The 22820-nt window shown below is 39.0% G+C and overlaps 1 protein-coding gene across 1 annotated transcript in view; it reads right to left on the reverse strand.

The window, feature by feature from the left end:
- LOC307163967 (piezo-type mechanosensitive ion channel component 2) overlaps positions 1-22262 on the reverse strand; it is a gene marked incomplete at its 5' end in the record, with an annotated part of 89218 nt that extends 66956 nt beyond the window's left edge. The window contains 4 exon segments of the mRNA XM_079880314.1: positions 2808-2853; positions 10554-10655; positions 16242-16337; positions 22199-22262. Coding sequence (XP_079736440.1) covers positions 2808-2853; positions 10554-10655; positions 16242-16337; positions 22199-22262 — 308 coding nt within the window.
- Between the last annotated feature and the right edge of the window lie 558 nt (positions 22263-22820).

Below are 22820 nucleotides of genomic sequence, written 5' to 3' on the forward strand. Positions count from 1 at the left end.
GAACCTCCATCGCAAGGACGGCTCGAGCAGGACTCAGTGTTTCTCAGTGATACACTACTCAGTTTGAGGGACATTATGAGATGTTGCAACTGTAATTCCTCACCATCAGCATTAACAGGTGCATGTCCATCAACAAACCGATTATTTTACTTGTAATAATTTATTTACGGAGTATTTTTCTAATATATTGCGGTGAATACATGGAAACTGTATCAATAACAGTGCATGTATGCAATGTTGTATACATTAGCCGAGCTCTAGCGTGAATGATCTGATGTAACATAAACGTTGGTAAAACAGATCTTGCTCAATGTGTAATCTTTCCTCAAAGTAGTGAGAACGACAGACGATCTGCATTAATAGTCACAGTTATAGGTAATAGTGGTCCACAGCTGATTAGCAGAAGAATTTCAGTAAGACAGTGATAATGTGAGTTAACCAGTTAGCAGGAGACCTACACAATTCTGAACACCATCTTTCAAGAGCAAGCGGTTTATGAATCCTGCATTGAACTCCGAGATTTGAGAAGCAGTCGTCAGTGAAATAAAGGGAACACAGCAAAAGTTTAGGATTATACTGCTGTGATATGAATATGTAAAGATGAATTTTAACCACTGATTCTTCACATGCTCGTCCTTGGGCAGTGAAAAAAAAAACTGGCTTTACCGTCACAGTGTAGACTCGACATGATGCTATGCAGTATCCACTGGAATCTGCTGCTGGTTTGAGGCTCAAGTTTTCCCTGGTGTCTGCGGGCACAATAACTTGGCGGGCGATATGCTAATTTTTCGTCTTGACATCAGAACGAAACGGCTTATGACTCGTTTGAAAAACGATTGCGAATTAGACTTGTAGACTAGATTACTTATAGACTTGCATGGGATGCTGGTTTTCTGCTTAATTGCTCCTTTTTTGTTCTGAATTTAAAATGTGTTGGTTTTGCAATACAGTCAGAGTCTTTTTTGAAACTTGTCTCCCTTATGCAATTTTTATTGTTTTACATTTTTTATTCTGTTTGATTTTGTTGCAGTAAACTGAAAAGCAGAATCACTCCAGGACAATGGAAGTTGATCAACAACCAAAATAGTTTTAATAAGGTTTTCATAAAAACATAAGCTACTTATACGGATGGTGTGTTATATATTTGTCACATCCTTTCCAGAATTAACATTACTCTTTCCCTGCCACTGATCATATTTTCTGTATGCTCTGTACATGGTCTTTGGGGCACCCTTTGATTTCACAGCTTGATCTCAGCTGGTTTCTAAACACTGGTCCTGAAGAACACCCAACACAGCACTTTTTGTTTCTCCCTAATCAAACAAACCTGACTCAGATTTTCAGGTCATATGCTCTGTTGACTATTTCTTTGATACATCGGATAAAAGATCTGTTTTATTTCTTCTTTTTTTGTATTTCATAATAAAAAAATTGTTCTACATCCTGGTCAATGTTGTCCTCCAAACAATGTGCAAATTGAAGCATATGAAAGCAAATATAGTATCTATGCTACAGACTTCTACAAATTTGTTGGTACACTTACAGCTCATTGGGGGAACAAATTATTGATTCCATACTTAAAAGGAATATTCTCATGTATATCTACATGCCTTTGGTGTAATGCAAAGAAAGTGCGAAAATATATGAATTATAGTTTATTCTACAGATATATTCTAAAATGGTCTGGACAGATTTGATGGTACAACTTTAAAAGAAATACAAATAATTGTATTACAGTGATGCTTTAAACTTGACTGTTTTGTTTAATTAGTATCACACATGTCCTCAATCTTGTAATCAGTCATTCAGCCCATTCAGGGGCTGTTTACACGACACCTTTTTCAACTAAAAACCTAAAACTTTTTATGCATTTTGGCCATTCATTTGCATGACAACGGTGCTTTGGATGCCTGAAAACGCAAACTTTTAAAAATGGGTTTCAAAGTGGAAGTTTTTAAAAAACATCTCTGCGTGATGTGACTGGCAGATGTTTTCTGATCACAATGCGCACTACCGTTCGCTTTGTCATCCGCAAAAAGAGTGGGTGATCTAAAACGAGTGAATGTCTCCTGCTTGGTGTTCGGAGCACATGAGTGTTTTTGAGCCCAGGAAGGGCTACAAAGTAAAATGTTTTTTGTGAACACACTTTGGGGTCACACTTTGGGGTCAGTTGTTCAAAGGTAAGCTTTAAGAAAGGTGAATACACAGATGTGGTTCTGGACATTATTGGAGGTGAGAACTCTAAAGCTCTGCACGGTATTCAAGGTGTTGTAGGGGATGGTGAGCCTACGGTTGTAGAGGAAAGTGGGCCAGTTCCTCCTAATGCAGAGGAAACATTCTTTCTGGATCTCAGCCCTATTATTGAAGAACAACCTTGATCATCACTGGTAGAGCCAGCAGTCACAGGAGCTCAGAAAAGAGGCTTGAAGCATCCTTTGCCGAATAATAATGATGATGCCTGTGAATCACTTCTTAAACGAGAAACTGAAAGAGCAGAAGCACAGATACTCCTGGCAGAGGAACAAATCAAGCTGACCAAACTGCAGCAAACCAAAGCGAAACTTCAGATCCGCCTCGTAAAAGCAGGGCTTGGAAATGCTGGTCTCTCCTCCTCAGATGAAGAAGAACCCTGAACATTCTTTATTTTGTTAACTATTGGACATTTAGCCATTTATTTTTTTTTATTTTTTAATATTGTTGCTGGTTTTGAATAATTATATTATACTTATTTGGCATATATTATACAGTTATTTGGCATTTTGAATAAAATTAAAATTCTAAATTGAAAGAATTCATATGTTTCATACCTGACAATGCCGAGGTGAAAGTAAATGTTGTCCCATGGCCCAGTCGCTGATGAATAAAAAGCATGTATTATTATGCATGGATAATTTAGGGTAAATAGAAAACTTGACAACTTTTCAAAAAGCTGATGAATATGGAAGCCCTTTTCCACTTCAAAGTAAGTAAAGTGATTAGGGACTTCATGTAATCGTGACTTTACATTCATCAATTCATTCTCCTAACCACTTGTCCTGTGTAAAGGGATAATGACACCTATATGACACTTGCATTTAACTTGAATCCTGGACATTTGATATTTAACAAAAAAAATTGACTTTTAAATGATTGTATGTTAATAGCTTAGGGTCTGTTTACACCAGGCCACTTCATGCGTTTTCTGTGATCTGACCAGGGGTCCGTTCTTCGTACGTCGCTAACTCACTTAGCTGGATTTGATTGTTGGCGATTTGGCATGATCCTGGATTGTTTGGTTCTTCAACGCTCATCCTGGACTTGCTGTCATAGCAACAGGTGCGCAAACTTAAACCTGCTCGGGAGCAGGTTTATTTCATGTTAACAGGATTAGACCGCGGCTTCATAAGCGGAGCTGATACGGGAAGTCCAGCGCAGCGCGATAGTGCACTTTCTGAGATATATATATATATATATATATATACAGTACAGGCCAAAAGTTTGGACACATTACTATTTTTAATGTTTTTGAAAGAAGTTTCTTCTGCTCATCAAGCCTGCATTTATTTGATCAAAAATACAGAAAAAAATGTAATATTGTGATATATTATTACAATTTAAAATAATTGGTTTTCAATTTATTATACTTTAAATTATCATTTATTTTGGTGATGCAAAGCTGAATTTTCAGGATCATTACTCCAGTCTATCAAATGATCCTTTAGAAATCATTCTAATATGATGATTCATTATCAAAGTTGGAAACAGATCTGCTGCTTAATATTTTTTCATAACCTGTGATACTTTTTTAGGATACTTTGATGAATAAAAAAAGAAAAAGAAAAAAGAAAAGAAAAAAAAAAGAAGCAAATGTTTTCAAGATAGAAATCTTTTATAACAACAATATACACTACTGGTCAGTAATTTGGGGTCAGTAATTTTTTTCTTTATTTATTTTTTAAATAAATCAATAATTTTATTCAGCAAGGATGTGTTAAATTGATAAAAAGTGATAATAAAGAAGATTTATATAAAAAAAAAAATTTTTTTTTTTGTGAATAAATGCAGTTATTTTTAACCTTTTATTCATCAAATATATTAGGCAGCAGAACTGTTTCCAACACTCATAATAAATCATCTTATTAGAATGATTTCTAAAGGATCATGTGATTGACTGGATGTCACATGTGACACTGAAGACTGGAGTAATGATCCTGAAAATTCAGCTTTGCATCACCGAAATAAATGATAATTTAAAGTATAATAAATTGAAAACCAATTATTTTAAATTGTAATAATATATCACAATATTACATTTTTTTCTGTATTTTTGATCAAATAAATGCAGGCTTGATGAGCAGAAGAAACTTCTTTCAAAAACATTAAAAATAGTAATGTGTCCAAACTTTTGGCCTGTACTATATATATATATTTTTTTTTTTTCTCGTGATTCGTGAGATTGTCGTTTTTTGTCGCTTTTATGTTTAAAAAAACAGGTTTATTTTTTTATTTTTTTTATTTCCAAGCCACTTAAGACCCAATGTTGTAAAGCAGTTTTTTTTAATTATTTTTTTTAGGTTATCATAATTTTTTATGAAGATCATACAATCATGACCATGCCGATTACAGATATGTCACTCAGGCTTCACTAACGTGATTGGTACTATAGACTATAGGCTAAACCATAGACTGCCATCAAGGCCTCAATGAAGGGGATTATGTGAACAGAAAGGGGATTCACAATGTAAATGTGCAGCCCAGTTACTATTGTGATTCTTAATATTCCAGATTAGTAATATTATATAAAATAAAAAAAGGCAGTTGACTAAAATCTTCCATATCACAAATGTGAAAGCAAAATGGCCAGGATCTGTGCATGACTTAATCATTTTTAGAGATTCACATGTATGCACATTATTTGCAAGTGGTAAGAAAAGTTCCACAATTAAATATCAAGCTCACTGTATTACATACACTTATGCTGATCCAAACAGAACTGCATTTTTTCATAGGTGATTATGACATGTTCCTGCAGACAGGTGTTTTATGACCCCATTCCCTGACCCAAACCAGTTACAATGCAGCTCTAGCCAGGACAAGGGCACACAATGAAATGAACTTTGGCTAACTAAAGGGAAGATTTCAGTGTCTGAAAAGTCTGAGGGTTGCACACCTGACAGGGCCTGGGACATTGTTGCATGTGCCATATTACACAACATTGCCAAAAAAAAAAAAAAAAACACTTTTCATTAAATGTTTAATAAAAGACTAATATGCTTAGTTCCTTGAGTTTTATTTCAATTGTTCTTTGTAAAGAAAAGCCAGTGGTCAAGTGCCTGCAACAAGAGATATTAGACACATGCCTCATGCAACAAATAAAAAGGAAAAGTTGTCTATCCACTGTCCACCTGTAGGCCTATGTCTCCTCTGTCTGGGCAGACTCTTTTGTGGGCCTTTCTGTAGATGTGGAATCCTGCAACTTATATTGCAGCCATAAAGCATACAAGTATAAATGAAGTAAAGTTATTTATGCACTCGCAGGTAGGCTAGTTCCTCCATATGACAGTTATCTGAGAGGGTTTATTCACTGTCCAGTGCAATGGAAACAAATGGACATTACAAAGTCTTATACTTTCTTTCCTTTGGAAAGTTAGAAAATGTCCACTTACTGCACATATTTCAGCCACCACTTTCTTGGGAACAGATACAAGTGTTGGTGTATTATGTAAAAGTGCACAAAAGAGGAAAACACAATGTCATTACAATGAACTACACTGGGGAAAAATGTGATCAATAACTCATGGCAAAATATTTTTACATTAACGTAAGTTTATCAGTTTTCACTTTCACAAGTCAAAGCAATTCATCATTACTCAAGATTTAACAGTTGAAATGACTATACGGCCTTAATTTAATGCAGCAAAAATTATTTTACAGTGTAGGCTACTAAGATCTTTTCTTTTCTTTTTTTCTCAGCCTTTTTCTTGGTTGCTTTTATAAACAGAACACCATTTATTTAACAGTGCCTTTTATGAAAGAGACTATATAACTAAAAATGACCATTATGTAGAATATTTTTGTACTTCACTTTTATTAGTTCCCATGTTCTAGTGTGGTGACTCTGACATTACAATGAACAAAGTAATTATGCAATTATTAAAAAAAAAAAAAAAAAAAAGCTAATAAGTGATAAAAACATCTAACATGGCACTTCTAACGGATTTAAATTGTCTGCTACTTTTTGCCAGCCCTCTCTCCTGGCTTTTGCAGACTTTGAGGTGTTCCCTGGCGTTTTGATTAAACATTAAAATTCCGAATAAACTTCGACTATTAGTTCTTGCTCTGCTGAGGAGAAAAACTGAGTGCGTTCTTTGGCCACGCTGAGCAGCCAATAGCAGCGTTGCTGATCAATGTTTCTACTATCGATACATATCCCCTTTTAACCAGCGCATGAACGCGCAATTATCTCAGATAACACAATCCAGCTATACTAATCATATCCGGCAAGTGTGTTCGAAGAACCGAGTTAGCCAGATCATGATTCGCACGATGATATCATCTTGGATGTGTCATTTGATCTCGGATGTAATAAGCAACGTACGAAGAACGGGCCCCAGGTGTAAATGCCCTCTGCAACACATTTGAGACGGATTTAAATCCTTCAAACCACTTCAGGAGGAGGTCTAACACGCATTCCAGTTGAAACTGGACAAGTGTAAATGCATCTTATTGTTGAAAACACATATGTAAATTTTACTCCTCCCAACAATGCTAAAAAATAAATGTGTGAGAGCATGTTATTGGCTATATGTCTTTGTTACAGCCAGATATGACACACGCATCACCGCAGATGAGCAGCTGAGCATCTATTCATCAAGCCTATGTGCAAACTATCACAAATCAAAGTGAAAGTAAGTCACAGACGCTTAAGACTTGTTTTTGTTGTTGTTAAGACATAAGAGCATGAAATAATATGAAATATGAGCATGCAGTTTATCTGTCTTTTCAGTTTTGCTCATTACTAAATGCTACAGTAGGCCCCATACCTAGTGTTCTCCATTGAGGCCCAACAATGCTGGTTTCACAGACAGGGCTTGGATTAAGACAGGATTTTGTTCAATTAGGGCATTTAAGTAGCTTTATAAACATGCCTTAGAAAAAACAACATTGTGGCTTATTTAGCACATTGTCTGAGTGGACTATAATCAGCAAACCATCTAAATAATTTAGCGTGCACATTTCACTCAGTTGAGGAGGGGAAAGAGTTTCTTCCAAACATTCCGTGACAGTGCATGGATCAGTGACAAAATTTATAATCTATGCCCTTGAATGTGTATATGTGTAATATATATATATATATATATTAAAAAAAATCTAGAACAGTACAGACTAGAATAGTGAAGAAAACTAAATGTACCGCATGGCGGTACAAAATATGACCGCCGCTCAGGCCTGCACTGGCTTTCCACAAAAAATATACTTATACATACTAAGTATGAAAAATCTGTGATTTTTTTTTTCAAAGGACCCTCCCATTCAATTTCTACAAACCTCTACCAAACGGTTGAGGTGCCTGTTGATGGTAAAAGTCTGTTATCTGACTTTGGCATGGGTTTGTTGTGTTTTACTGAAATAAAAAACATTTTTTCCCCAAAAAAGTGGTTTTATCTTGTAGCCCATTTAACAAAATTAAACTCATTACCACTGTACCTAGTAGAACACTTAAGTAAATGTCCCATTGAAATTAATGGGATTTTATGGATTTAGGTGAAGAAAGTGTACACATAATACATTTTGGTCTGTACCATGAAGAGAAAACTGATTCAACTATATAAACTATATATTTTCTGAAAGCGTAGACTCTCAGGATGTGATCTAACATGGCATGAAACATGTCCCACCCACCTCATTAGTATACTGCCCAAGCATAACACATTGGGTATAGGTAAATCGGGTTTATGGCTGATACCTAAAAAAAGTAGTAGTATGTGCATGTCTGTCTGTGTGTGTGTGCATGTGTGTGTGTTTGTGGATGTGTGTGTCTGTGTGTGTGTGTGTCTGTGCATGTATGTGTGCGTGCGTACATGTGTGTGCGCGTGTGTGTTTGTGTGTGTGTGTGTCTGTGCGTGTGGATGTCAGTGTGTGTGCATGCTTGCGTTTGTTTGTATTCCTGCATGTGTGTGTGTGACAGTATCATCCTAAACCAGCAACCCTTCGCTCAACAGCACCATCTACAGGCCGATGAGTGTACAGTCACTAAATGTGCACATAAATGAATTTATTTTATACCCCCCCCCATGGATGAAATTCTACGAAACTTAGCATACCCCCAGAGGATGTCAAGTTAATCATACACATGAAATATGGTGCAGTTCTGAACATCTCAACTGAAGATAGGGGCGATTAAAGCAGAATAATATTGCATTTTCATTTTTTATGGGAGGGGCACAAATCACAAATGAGTGATTATGGGCTAGGTTGATGTGGGCCCTTAAGAGCAACATACCATAAAAATTTCTTCATCCTCGGTGCCACGGTTCAGGTAGTTATTTAGGAAAAACTGAATTTTTTGAGACCGCCGCTAGCGTATAAAACTAATAAACCTGATAAACCTGTAAGCTGATAAACCACTGACTGATACAACAGCAACAGCAGCAGTGCTGACCACGACACTTGAGAATGATCACCGACACCTGTCATCATCCAATCACAGCTTTTTTTAATCACTGTTTTGAGACAAATCATTGTTTGATTTGCGAACATCCTCTGCCGTCTGGTCGCTTCCGCTTCAAGCCGGACTCGTCTCACGCTAACGGTAATTTCCTTTCACTGTCCACGTTTTGATTTCGGCTAATCAATTTTGGCAAATGCAAACAACGTGATTATTGTTCATGAGTCTAACATCCAGCCACGCAAGAAAACATGTAATCTACCTGAGGGAATAATATGCTCAAAAAACATTTCTGATTATTATTAATGTTTTAAAGCTTTTAGAAAGTACATAGAAAGCTTTTGTAACATTATCTTAACTGTCACTTTTGATTAATGTAATGCATCCTTGCTGAATAAAAGTAGGCAATTACTTTCTTTATTTTTTTTCCCAAAAAATAATCTTACTAACCCCAAACTTTTGAACTGTAAGCCTAGTGTATAATGTTAAAAAAGCTTTCTATTTTAGATAAATGCTGTTATTTTGAACTATGGTTTGTTTGTAATGTGACTTTTTTCATGTATGACATTAAAATTATTTTTAGAATTAAATACATAAATAGGTTAAGCAATACAAATGTGTTTATGTCTGATAACCTTTTAAACACAAACTTAACTGCAGACACTGAAATGACGTACACTGTGTGATACAGTACAAATATTTTGAGTGTCCCTCATTTTCCTATAAATAACCACGATTGTCCCGCATTTTCCTTTTCTGAAGTTGGCAACCCTAACTGTCACTCACACACATGCAGGAATACAAACAAACGCAAGCATGCGCACACACTGACATCCACACGCACAGACACACACCCATACACACACATACAAATCCACATGCACAGACACACACACACAAACACACACGCGCACACACATGTACGCACGCATACATACACGCACAGACACACACACACACACACAGACACATACATACACAAACACACACACATACACACACACACACACAGACAGACATGCACATACTACTACTTTTTTTAGGTATATACATAAACACGCAATACAGCCAAATTGCTCCACGTCATTTATTTTTGTGGAAAGCCAGTGCAGGCCTGAGCGGCGGTCATATTTTGTACCGCCATGCGGTACATTTAGTTATGCAAGTTATTGAATGCCTTTCTGTGATAGTACTCCAGGCTTCTGGAGGAAGCAAAACGTTGTAATAGAGAGTGAAAGTAGGAAGGTGGAGAACACATGGCTGTTCTCAATGTCCTGAACTTGATGTGAGCAGCTACTGGTAGCCAGTGAAAGAAGTAAAGAGAGGTTTGACTTGGGCTCATTAAAGATGTGCTTGCTGTGGTCAAGATCATTTGTAGAGGTTTGATTGTACATGCTGGAAGTCCAGACAGAAGAGCACTGCTATGGTCCAGCATCCTCACAGTTCAGGAAGGGCTTGATCTTTCTAATGTTGTACAAAGCAAACCTTCAGGACCTCGCTGTTTTTGCATTGTGGTGTTTGCTGGTCTAGTGTTGTTATAACAAAACTATAACAAAAGTTTATTATTATTAAAAATATTTTTCTTTTAAATAATGCTGAAATAAAAATAAAATAAAGCTAAAAATAAATATTTTGTAAAATAAACAAAGGACAGCATATAACAACAAAATTAATCAAATTTAAATTAAAATGAAAAGTTAAACAAAATAAATAAAATAAAAGCTAATTAAAAAAATATATAATACTATATAAATAATACTAAAATAACACTTGGTTGGTCAACTTTTGTCTGTTCACAGTTTGACTATCTCCTATCTTAAACTTTCACAATTACTTTTATATTTTTAACTGTGAGCTACTTTTAAGCAATAATAACAATACTTGCACAAATAAGAAAAGATCTTACCGTCCTTGGGAATATATGTGAAGGTGATTTGCATCCCACACTGCAATGCCAAAAATATTACTCCAGTGGAGCAAAGAGCACGAAGAAAACTGCCAGTTTTCCCTGCATATACAAACAGAAACAATTTTGCAACAGTCAATTCATTGCATTAACAATTTCACATATGATCTTACAACTTTTAGTTGTTAGGTTCCCTTCCATAGGTTCATTCAATGGTGTGTCCGTAACAGACACTGTGGGTGCACCCAAAAATTACTTGGCTGATGGCACTAGCATCACTGGAGCCTCAAAATGATGCATCATCACTCCTCAGATTTCTCTTTCAGAAAGCAATTGTATCTGGCCTGTGCTTGATAGTTATAATCAGAGCCTAAAATGAAGAGCCAAATGCAAGTAAGAACCGGTGTTGGCGGGTATATCATGTCACTCGCAGGTTGGCTGGTATAAATTCTAACATTGAAATATTGCGAGAACATGAACGTGAACGACGCAACAGAGCTGCATCATCAGGAAAGTTTAAGCCTTGACAAATTAAATATTCAAGTGTAAGAAGATGCAAAAGGGAACTAATTTTGTTATTATAGCCCAGAAAATCATTAGTAGAGCCCAGAAAGCTGCATCTCATACAGTGCATGAATACTAAACTGAGCTCTCTTTCACGTCTTCTTGTGCTTGAACAGACAAATTCACACAAAACTGTCAAAAACAATAATGAGTGTCCTAGTAAACATAGTCGGTTATGTCTGAAATGAACGTTAACAGCTGAAAAAGTAAAACTTCCACAACACCATCGACCTTCCAGACACCACCGGACTGAACTGGAGGGAAGCCGTCGTGAGGTGTCTGGAGAGCATTGTGCCCCGATTCAGAGCACAGCCAGACCCAGAGCCCGTTTCACCACCAGCGATCGTGGAGAAGTCATGTGAGCCCCCCGCAGACCGAGCAGCACCACCCGCAGTGACAAGTGAGCCAGAGCCCGAGGATAAGAGGACAGGGCAGACCATTTATTATTCAAATAATTTTTTCTTTTTTGCTTTATCCTGTGTGAACTTGTGTCATGATTACCTTTGTCATCTCAAATCTAGTTTCATCGCCACCACCACCACAGAGCTCAGCCAGTACTCCAGTCCCATCGCTGCCGGATGCTTGCAGCCCCGCACCATCTCTGGGGATGCCCTGCAATAACATTGAGTAACCACCAGCAGCGCCTATCCAGGAGGATCCTTGAGCTACGCCTCCAGTCTCGGATCTCTTCGCTCCATCTCGGCCCATCGGCTCCGTCATGGCTCCTCCCACCTTCGGCTCCACCAGAGACCCTCAGTCTAGTGGCTCCTCTGGAATCCCTGGTCCCACCGGCTCCCCTTTGGTCAGTCCACTTCCGCCACGAACTTTCGGACTATCCGCTGCACTCCGTCCCTCCACCCCTTCAGCTGCAGCAGGTTCATCCTTCCCGGCGGCTTCGCTCACACCATCGTCGCCCCAGCCCTCGAGTACTCTAGCTCGACCTACGACTAGGGCTGTCGCGGTGAAGGATTTTCCCTTGCGGTAATTATGAGTGGCTCAATAGCGTGATATGCGGTTTTACCGCATTTATTAATTTATTTTGATTTATTTTGATTTATTTGTTGCTATATAAATAAGTGTTACGATGTGGTCAGCATGCACAAAAACGAGTACATTTTCAGTAACCAATAAACCGAAACTAAACAGCGTATCTGCGCATTGAAAGCCTGTCACTCAGCGCGCAGTTGTTACGGCAACGGACTGTCTTTGAGTGAGTCATTAAACCATTCATTCAACAACACGTTCAAAAACGCTGATTGATTCATTAAAAGATAGTAATGAAACAAGGTTAATTATTTTTAACTTTGAGCTCCACTTTTCAAGGCTCAGCTGACCAGCAATGCGTTGCATAGGTAACACTGAAGCTTCACTTAATAGAGACAAATGGCATTGATTCAATGCGTTACTCACTGAGTTTTGTTTCCCGCGACCGCGAGTTCCTCGCGCTGTGGATGCTGACCAGCGCTGTCGCTGATGCCATTCATGGTAAATACCCTTTATTTTAAACGTTAAAATGATGACAGGACAAATATTTAACTTTCCTTGGACACGGCAACCTTTTCACGGATTCTTTGACCTCAAAGACAGACGCAGGTAATCGCACGCGCTCAGTCGATCTCTCTCATTTACTGTCTGTTTAGGCTTAAGTGCAAATCCACGAAGCCTCTGTACAAATCACCATGATAAAACCATGATCACCACGTCTTATTATCATTATTAACTTATTTAACATTCAATACACATGCACGAAGTTCAAAACAAGAAGGGTAACGTTATAGCCTTATGAAAAAAGAAAACACGTGAATATCGCGGTTGCTGCGGTTACTTGAATTCCTCTGCGGTTGGCTTGTCAGTAGCGCGGTACTGCGATATTGCGGTTATCGCGACAGCCCTACCTACGACGCTCGTCGCTGTGACATGGCCTGGATCTGCACCAGCGATGTCGCTCAGCGCCCTCAACCCTCAGTCTGCGCCACCGGCTCTGTCTCCGTTAGTCGACCCCCAGATGCTGTCAGCCACCTTAATAATTCGTTACATTTATATAATAATAATAATAATAATTCATTATATTTATATAGCGCTTTTCTCTGCACTCAAAGCGCTTTACATTGAAGGGAGAATCTCCTCAACCACCACCAATGTGCAGCACCACCTGGATGATGCGAAGGCAGCCATTTTGCAAAAATCACATTTGTTATGGTTTTGTTTTGTGTGTGTGTTTGTGTGTGTGTGTATTTTTAAAATCGGAGGTTTCAGCTAACTTGAGCTCTCGACACCGGTTCGGGAAAGCCCCTTGAGCCTGTTTCTGGAGTATTTCACCCGTTTAGTGCACTTTTGCTTATTTTTCGCCTCCGCTTCTTCCTTTCCTCTTCCACAAGCAAAAGACCAAGGGAAGCTGACAACGCCAGTGCCATTTGCAACGTGTCAGACATTTCTAAAATTTCACGAATCCGCCTGTGGTGAGCGAGATTCTGATCTGCCATTTAAGGCACCTTTGGTTATGTTTTGTATCCCTGTAGCTCTTCCGGTTTCCCGCTTTGAGTAACTAAAACAGACTACTGCCACCTGCTGGTACGGAAAGGTATTTCCTCTTACGCAGGCGCAGAACGGACGTGCTACTTGGCCATCCGGTGTCGAGCGTCGGCTTGGTGTATCAGGGCATCTTTGGACCAAGACGCTGCCAACGTGAGCCGACCCCGCAGTCTGCGTTTGTCGCCCCTAGATCGTCGGCGTCGGCTTGGTGTGTTGCGGGCTTAACACCATCTTGGCTCCTCCCTCTTGACTCCGCCATGGGCTGTCGGCACTGGGGAGCTTTGGGTCTGTGCTATCGGCCAACCACCATCGTCGCCACCAGAGGATCGTCGTCCTACCATCACCATCCTTTTGTGTCATCTGCCTGTCGTCATCATCGTTCTCTGGGTCATTACCATCTGGCCACTCCTCTCGTCATCGCCCCCATGGATGCTCCCTCCATCTGTTCCTTTGTGGAGTCTCTGCCTGTTTCTGCCAGCCCTCTGCCTGCTCCTCCTTTCCAGCCCTTCTCCAGCTCCTCGCCCACCTCCAAAACCTCCACCCTCCCTCCCTCATCTGTTTATGTTGTTCTTCTCGGCACGAGGTCATGCCTACTCCAAGGGGGCGTTATGTCACTATTATGTTCACTTTGTTTTCATTAGTCACATGTTTTCCTTTATTCAGTTTTCCCACCACTCCTTTGTTACCATGGTCACCGTCATTATAAGTTAATTTGGTTCAACTGTGTTCTATTAATCATCCTCGTTTGTGTTTGCTATATAAGTTGGTCTCTCACATTCATTCTCTGTCCTATCACCGTAACGTTAAGTTGTGTGTCCTATCACTTGTCTGCCTGCTTAAGGAATTATTAAACTTTTGAGTGTTTTGATCTTGATCCGTCTTTGTCTTCCTGCCTTGACACGAGTGTGACAGTTACGCTGGGTTAAATAGGTACTAAAATAACCCGTCACTATAAAAAAAGACCCAATGTTTTTTAGACCCACATGGATGAGTTGGGTCTTTCTCGCACAGCTGAAAATCATTTCATGCCAGGTGAGGAAATGAAACAGTTCATGGAAGCAATAGTGCATACTATATTGTCCTTTATACAGTATATGCCACTTCGTCATCCTCACAAATGATAAAATCCAACTATAACACATTTAGTGATCTTTCTCTAAAAAGGAACAGAATGCCTTGTGTTCACTATAAAAGCGAGGTTGATTCTGACTTTTACTGCCCTGTATATTCTGCTTCACTACATTCACTTCAATAGTTGACAGGAACACTTACTATTATCTCAACAGTTCATGAACAGATTATGCCAGATCTAGATGGAAAATCAAACAGAGTGGGAAAATAACTCAGCGAAGAGAAGCCAGACACAATTACAAAAGAAACCCATCTTAAACATATCATAAGTAGCATCTATTGCTATTTGCACTTAGTGAAATTAATAAATTAAGACAGACATAACAATATTTGTACTGTAATTTTAATATTGTTCTGTAAAATATAAGTAATAAATATCTATTATAGTAAAATCTACTCTAAAACTACATTTAATAATACCTATCCCAGCATCACGAGGCAGTGCAATAAATGTAATACTATTGCACTATAAAAAATCAATAATAAATGTCTTATCTATATAGACTGTCTTTTAATGAACAAAACAGCTTTTGCAATAGCTGTAAAGAAAAAAAGCATTACAAACCACAATGTTTTTTATTGTGTTTGATAAAATTTATTGGATTTGTTGGATCTTGAATTTAATGCACTTTAATACATTTTGGACCCCGCTCTGCACTCTCTTGACTGTGGATTTATTTATTATTTTTTAGCACTGCTAATTCTGCCAGTTAATCATCACTGGTTGATCCTGTGCTTTCCCCCACAGGATATTTAACATCATTAGTCTTTGTAAAAGTATGGGAAATGAGAATGCTGTATCATCTTGGTTGGATAAAGTGTTAAAAGAGATTTTGATTAGTTAGCAATAAATCAATTATATTTGTGAAAACACTTAGCTGATGCAGCAAATGTGTTACTGATTGCCTAATTTTTTTTCTAAAAGCTTTGTCATCTTTTTTTCAGCTGATACCTTATACAATTATACCATCCTTAACTTGCATTTTACAGTAAACACTGTGTGTGTGTGTGTGTGTGTGTGTGTGTGTGTGTGTGTGTGTGTGTGTAAATTAGTTTAAAGCAAGGACAGAGGAAATATAGGGAAATATGTGAGAAAATGTCTGACAGGATTATATGGATCTATAAAGCACTCAACCAAATGTCCACTTGCAGGTAATCTCTGTAGCTTGACTCTGCTGACAGCACAACTCTCTGGAATTATTGTAATGCATCATTGATGAGATGGCTAGACCTTTAACAATGTTTGCTGAATTGAGAAGAATACCAACCAAAACTAAAAAAATACACTATGTGCCACCACTATATATATACATACTGCACACACACACACACACACACACACTACTACAGATACTCTTTTGTCGTAGATATATCTATAGGAAAAGTTGTTCACAAAATATTACAGTACATTACCTTAAACATTACCTTACTATAGAGAAAGCATTACTGATTCTCACTTACCCTTCATAGTAGCCAAGTCTGGACTGGGCAACAGCGGTACGGACAGAAGGAAAAAAAGATACACGACTGACAGCCCATTGTACCTCAGTGATATTGCTGTGGGGAGAAAAGTTTTACAGTATAAGTAAAGGAAAAAGTATAAGAGACATAAGAATACATGGGTCATCATTATTCTATGTTTTTTTCTGCTACCATGCTTTTTTAGTGGCAAAATTCCAGAAATAATTTCCCAGATGCAAGTTATTTATCAGCAAGAGCATATTTTAACCAAACAGGAAAGGAAACGGCATGCAATGTGGTATTTTAATAATATAGTTTCTCTTTGAAAATATTTGTTCAAATGATGAACAAAAAAATATATATATTCTTTCGAAATGTTAAATTAATTCATCTTAAACACTTGAATATTAATATTCCATACATTTATTGTAACACCAAATTCCCTAGTTCAAGATTTTCAATTCAAGTCGATTCATTTGAGGAACATCTTGGTAACGCCATCACACAGCAATGCTTTATAAGGCAATAGAATGCATGTGTAGCTCCTATTTACTTGAATGGGGAAAGACCGAAACCTGATTTAAAGACCAATTATATTTCAGCATTATTGAAATATCTACAATATTTGACAAAAATGGTCTCATGACGAAAAAAAATACAAATTTCAGACTGGTCCAGTTAATGTGGAATTAACTCTAGAAAAGAGGTTTGACTTTACTACAAGATGCCTATGGAGTTATTCAGTCAGACATTTTTAAAACTCGGTTTGGAAAATATGTGAGAAAAAAAATTTCACTAAGTGCTAGAATACACTACACGGCTCCACACTACAAGTCAAGTCACCTTTATTTATATAGCGCTTTTAACAATACAGATTGTTTCAAAGCAGCTTTACAGTGATAACAGGAAAATGATCAATGATGCAAACAGTTCATTTCGGCAGCTCTAAAAAAAAAAGTGTCATTGTTCAGCTGAAGTCAGTTCTGTTGTAAAGATTATCAATTATTAAATTCATCTATTAAGCACTTCTACCAAAAACAGTGATGTCATCGTCCAGCTCAGTTCAGTTCTCACACAGAAGAGTCAGTCAGGGAATTTGGTGTTACAATAAATGTACTGTTGAATATTTAGTGTCCCCAACTAAGCAAGCCACGTTGGACTTCAAGGCATTGAACACTTGCTGATTTTGTAAATGGTTACAGAGGAAAACTGGGCATCATACACTAAATGACTGAGGATTACACATTACCGGATTTTCAAATCGTTCACAACACAACACATTTACACAGAAACACGCACCTCGTTGCCCAATGAAACAAACATACACTCCTGGGCAGAAAAAAATAGGCCAAGCCAAAAATGGCAAAATATGTAATGGTCTTAACCATAATGACAAATCACTGGTCAGTAAATTAGCAAGAATTATTGCAACTCGGTAAACATAAAATCAACATCATGATATTTTCTGTAGTCCTGCAAACATTTTGTAGCATCTGTGTTCTTTGGGGTCAATTTAACCCCAAGCACTTTTAGTGATATAAAAATTTTACACACATTTGTTTTGGTTGTTTTGGATGATATTGAGGTCACTATAACATGCAATACTTTTAGAATATTGACTATACTTTTATATATTTAATATAATATTCAAAAACATTTCCCTCTGTTGTAGGGCTCTAACTATGGCATGGAGGAGGGGAAAACATAATTCTCGTGATTTACCAAACATAGGGGAGGAGCAAACATAAAAGCTTGAACAGAAGCCTTCTAAACCGTTTCTCTTTGTGCTCTGTGGGCTCTCTCTCTCTCTCTCTCAATTGAAAATGAAATCTAAGCAAAGGTTTTCTGTCAATGTATTTTGTCACAGTTTTTTTTTACAGAGAAAGTGACATAGAGGAGAATGTGTCTGAGACAGACGATAATATTGAGGAAGACCCTGATTATTAGGTATCCTCATCAGATGAGAAGTGTTTACCCTCATGTTGTCTCTCAAACACCGCAGACACATTACCTTCCAAAAATTGAAAGTTATTATGGTCCTGCTCCCCACTTGAACGTCAGGGTAGCCTTAGTTCTGCTAATGTCATCAGAATGGTTCTAGGGCCCACCAGATATGCTTTCAGCCATGTCCAAGATCTACAGGTGAAATTTTTCCCCGCAAGCGTTTTTGATCATTTTCACAAAACTTTCATGGCACCCATAATATTTTGTTGTATGAATATCTATCATTCAATATATCAAAAGAAAGAACAGACCCTCTGCTTTTAAACATCAACAACAAAAAAATGTTATAGCTTCATGCATTCCTTTTTTATCAGCACTTGAATGTGGGTAAGTTTCATTAAAAAAAAGCAACATTTTGAGCAAAAAGCTGAGAAAAACATGTTTTTGTCACAGACTACATTCATATGGGATTCAGAACGATGATCAAAACACAAATGGAGTAGATCGAGTTCATCAACACCTCCAAAGCTTCTCAGCCCTATAGCTTGTCCTGGGTCAACATTTCATTCAGTAACATTAGGCAGTTTTGATTTATATGCTGTTTAATAATGTTGATGATCGTGTTACTTTACGTATGCATATGATATCGCTTGTTTCTGCTTCTTCGCCTGTGTTTTGATCAGGAGATTCATTCATCTTTCAGAAGATGCGTAACAGCGCCCCCTACTGTATAAAGAATGAGAATACGGAAAGTCGGAAAATTCCGTCAATGGCAGGGAAAGAGTTAAGGGAGGTATAGCCAATGACGACATGTGGCTTTGAAAATACAGTGATCGGGTTCAGCAACTCTTTACAGTTTTACTTTCTTAAGTGAACGTCTCGGTTACGTATGTAACCCTCGTTCCAAAAATTAAGGAGGGAACGGAGACGTTACGTCAGTGACTGATGAATGGGGATTTCGCTCAGAAGCCTATCACCTTCGAGTTCTTACAAAATAAGCCAATGGCAAAACAATGCCATGGTTCTGCGGAATTTGCATAGCGCAACTCCACCCCACCACGTGGGTATAAAGGAAGCAGCACAGCAATCTCGCATTATGTTATTCTAAAGAGCCGAGACTGATCTTGCGGCTGTTCCAGCAGCCCAGCAGTCCAGCGGTTGTGGCAGGAGGATGTAACATCTCCGTTCCCTGAGAAGGAGAGAGTTACATACGAAACGGAGACGTTCCCTTTCGTTCAGTCACTCGGAGTTACATCAGTGACTGACGAATGGAAGTCCCAATTCAATCACGCCACAGAGGCTGTCTTCCAGTTCCCTGCGCAAGTCTGAGCTCCCTGTCGTGAGACTAGCACGGACGAAGGACTCCTACTTAACACAGGAATACCAAGGCAGGGTGGGAAGCATATCTCAGGAGAAATATGCAACACAATGCCTGCATGAAGGGAGGACTTACAGAATACACATATGACCCGCGAGCGGGCTGCATATGGAGAACACTGGGGTGTCCAGTCCGCAGGGTGGAATCTTTCAACCCCAGGGGTGGCAAGGTGGCTTGCCAAGGGAAAGACAAACGCTCAGAGAGGCGTACAGTGGATATACACATGTGGGGGTCGCCCAAGGGGGGAACCATGCACATGGAGGCACCTAGCTTACACGAAAGCTGCCGCAGGCATAACTCTGGCGTTGATGTCAACAGTGATGGAGGAACTCAGGGCTTCCGGAGAAACTCACTCCGAGTGGAGTGTGCCCAAACCCCAAGGGGGCACGGTCGGCCTTGCTGCTGGTATGCCAAAGCAATGGCCTCCACTAACCAGTGAGGCAACCTTTGATTGGAGAGAGCCTTTCCCTTCAGCTTCCCATCATAACAGACAAAGAGCTGGTCTGAGGTCCTGAAACACTGCGTTCTGTCTACGTAGGCATGGAGGGTGCATACTGGACAGAGCAGTGCCAAGGTTGGGTCTGCCTCCTCCAAGGGCAGTGCTTGCAGGTTCACCACCTGATCTCGAAAGGGACTGGTGGGAGCCTTGGGCACATATCCAGGGCACAATTCTAGGCACGCTTCGTCAAATGAAAATACCCTCTTGATGGAGGCCAATGCAACCAGGAGCGCTGTCTTCATAGAGAGGAACTTAAGATCAACTGATTGCAAAGGCTCAAAGAGAGCTCTCTACAGGGCAGATAAGACCACTGCGAGGTCCCAAGAGGGTACGAGGGGAGCGCGAGGATGATTTAATCTCCTGGCTCCCTTCAGGAACCCGATGACCAGGTCGTGCTGACCTATTGTTTTCGACTCCAGGAGGACATGGTAGGCTGAGATAGAGGCCACGTAAACCTTGAGGGTGGAAGGAGACAGCCTTCGTTCCAACCCTTCTTGGAGGAAGGAGAGCACGGACCTGATTTGGGATTTTCTGGGGTCTTCTCGTCAAGAAGAGCACCAGGTGACAAAGAGGTTCCAATTCAACGCATAGGCGTGTCGAGTTGACAAGGCCCTAGCGGAAGTGATGGTAGCCACCACCTATGGTGGTAGGGTACTCAAAACTGCCTTGTCCCATCCAGGAGCCACACATGTAGGTTCCATAGATCGGGACGAGGGTGCCAGAGGGCACCCCATCTCTGAGAAAGGAGGTCCTTCCTCAAAGGAATTTGCCAGGGGAGGTGTAGTACTAGTTCGGAGAACCAGATCCAGGTGGGCCAGAGAGGCGCAAACAAAATGACCTGCTCCTCATCCTCCCTGATCTTGCACAGTGTCTGTGCGAGAAGGCTCACTGGGGGAAACGCATACTTGCGGAGGCCCCACAGCCAGCTGTGCGCCAGTGCATCCATGCCAAGCGTGCCCTCGGCCAGGGAGTAAAACAGGCTGCAATGGGAAGAGTCGTGGGAGTCGTGGGAGCTACTTTTTACAACAGATCTGTCTATCAAAGCTGAGGGATTATGACACCCAGATTCCTCACACTGTCTTCCACCGTTATTCCTAGGGAAGCAATAGTACTGGCTATATTCTCTTTAACTTTTGGTTGACCAAATATTATTATCTTGGATTTTCTTTCATTAAGCTGAAGAAAATGTTAAGTAGCAATACTTTTACAGGTACAAATTTTCAGTACTCTTTCCACCCCTGAATGTGTCCAAATACCTTTATGTTCTTTAAAATAAGTTTGTTTTATTCAGAATCTAATAAAATGTGCCAGACAAATATGTGCACTTATGCATTAAAACAGTATAACCATATAAAATGTATAAATCTGCATACAGTACATTTATTTCCACTTAAAATATACAAGACTAAAACACTTAATATGAAAATCAATGCTTCAGTCTTTGCAACATTTTAGCCTCTTAAGTGTATATCCAATATTCATTAATGTACTTACATACTCTTCCATATTTACTCTTTCAGAAATGTATGAATAAATTTGATAGTAATTGTCATAAGTTCTTTCCATATCTTTCCAGCCAATGGCCTGAAGTTCATTGCTGAAGTCACACAGAAGAGCCTTCTTTTCTCACTTTCTGCAACCCATATTGGCATGTATTAAATTATTCATATTCAAAGTTTAAGAAAATCCACCTACAAGTTTGTTTTATGTTTAATAAAACCATTAGAATTGGGATTGATTTTTTGTCAATCGAGCAGCCCTAATGCTTGGTATGCAAAACAAAATGTTACGCACTAATTTACAATTAGTGCAAAAAATGGCGGATACTACATTGTGTAAAAGTGGTAAATACTGTTTCTCTAGAAAATAATACTAGCTTCCAGTTATTGGTCAATACCAAAATGCAGAATAACTACCATAAAATATTTCTGCTGTGCTGTGCAGAGACATTTTAATCGTTCTACCTGCACATTAACATGAACGTATTCCCCTAAGATTTTGTATGGACAGCAGAATATTTGCCTCTGCTCCCGTTTGACTAAGAATGGGCTACATTTTTATGAAATTATTACATGCCTAAGATTGTTTTAACAAGCCAACTGTTTTCAAACTACCTACAAGTAAGCTTTAACTTACCGGTCAGAAGTAAAACAGGTAGAAGTAAATGAAATAGAGTCCCCACTATGACATCTCGTGGCATTTCACCCAGACTCTGTGCTCTCATGATGGAGTTGTGCTGTGACTGCACTGACAGCACATTAAATCACATCATCTTCAGGAAGTCAACACCCCCAACCAAACCCCCCCCCCCCCCCCCACACACACACACACACACACACACGCGCGAGCATTTATAAAAACATGAAAATCACAGTGATAGAAAGCTGTAGATGTTTAACTTAAATGCAGATGCTCATTTACAAGTTAAGTTTTAACCTGCATACAACACATATATTTATGAATAATTAATTCTGATGTCACTGTAATCCAGACTGCACTGAATTTTCATGGTCTTGGAGTTTTTCCTCAAGACATTAATATTTTTGTGGTGAAATATTAATGAATCAATAAAAACAGTATGTTCTCCTGTAAGAGGAACATTAGTGCAGAGGTAAATTTGAAGAGCATATTGTATTCCTGCAAATATGTAAAGAAGAGGAAAAGTCAGGCAAAAGGGGTCAGGGGGGAATAGATATGAGACACTCTTACAATATGTGGTGCCATGCTGACTGTTCAGGTGGAACAATGTATATCTGCC

This window comes from Squalius cephalus (assembly GCF_949319135.1).
Source record: "Squalius cephalus genome assembly, chromosome: 9".
In the NCBI taxonomy this organism is placed as follows: Eukaryota; Metazoa; Chordata; class Actinopteri; order Cypriniformes; family Leuciscidae; genus Squalius; species Squalius cephalus.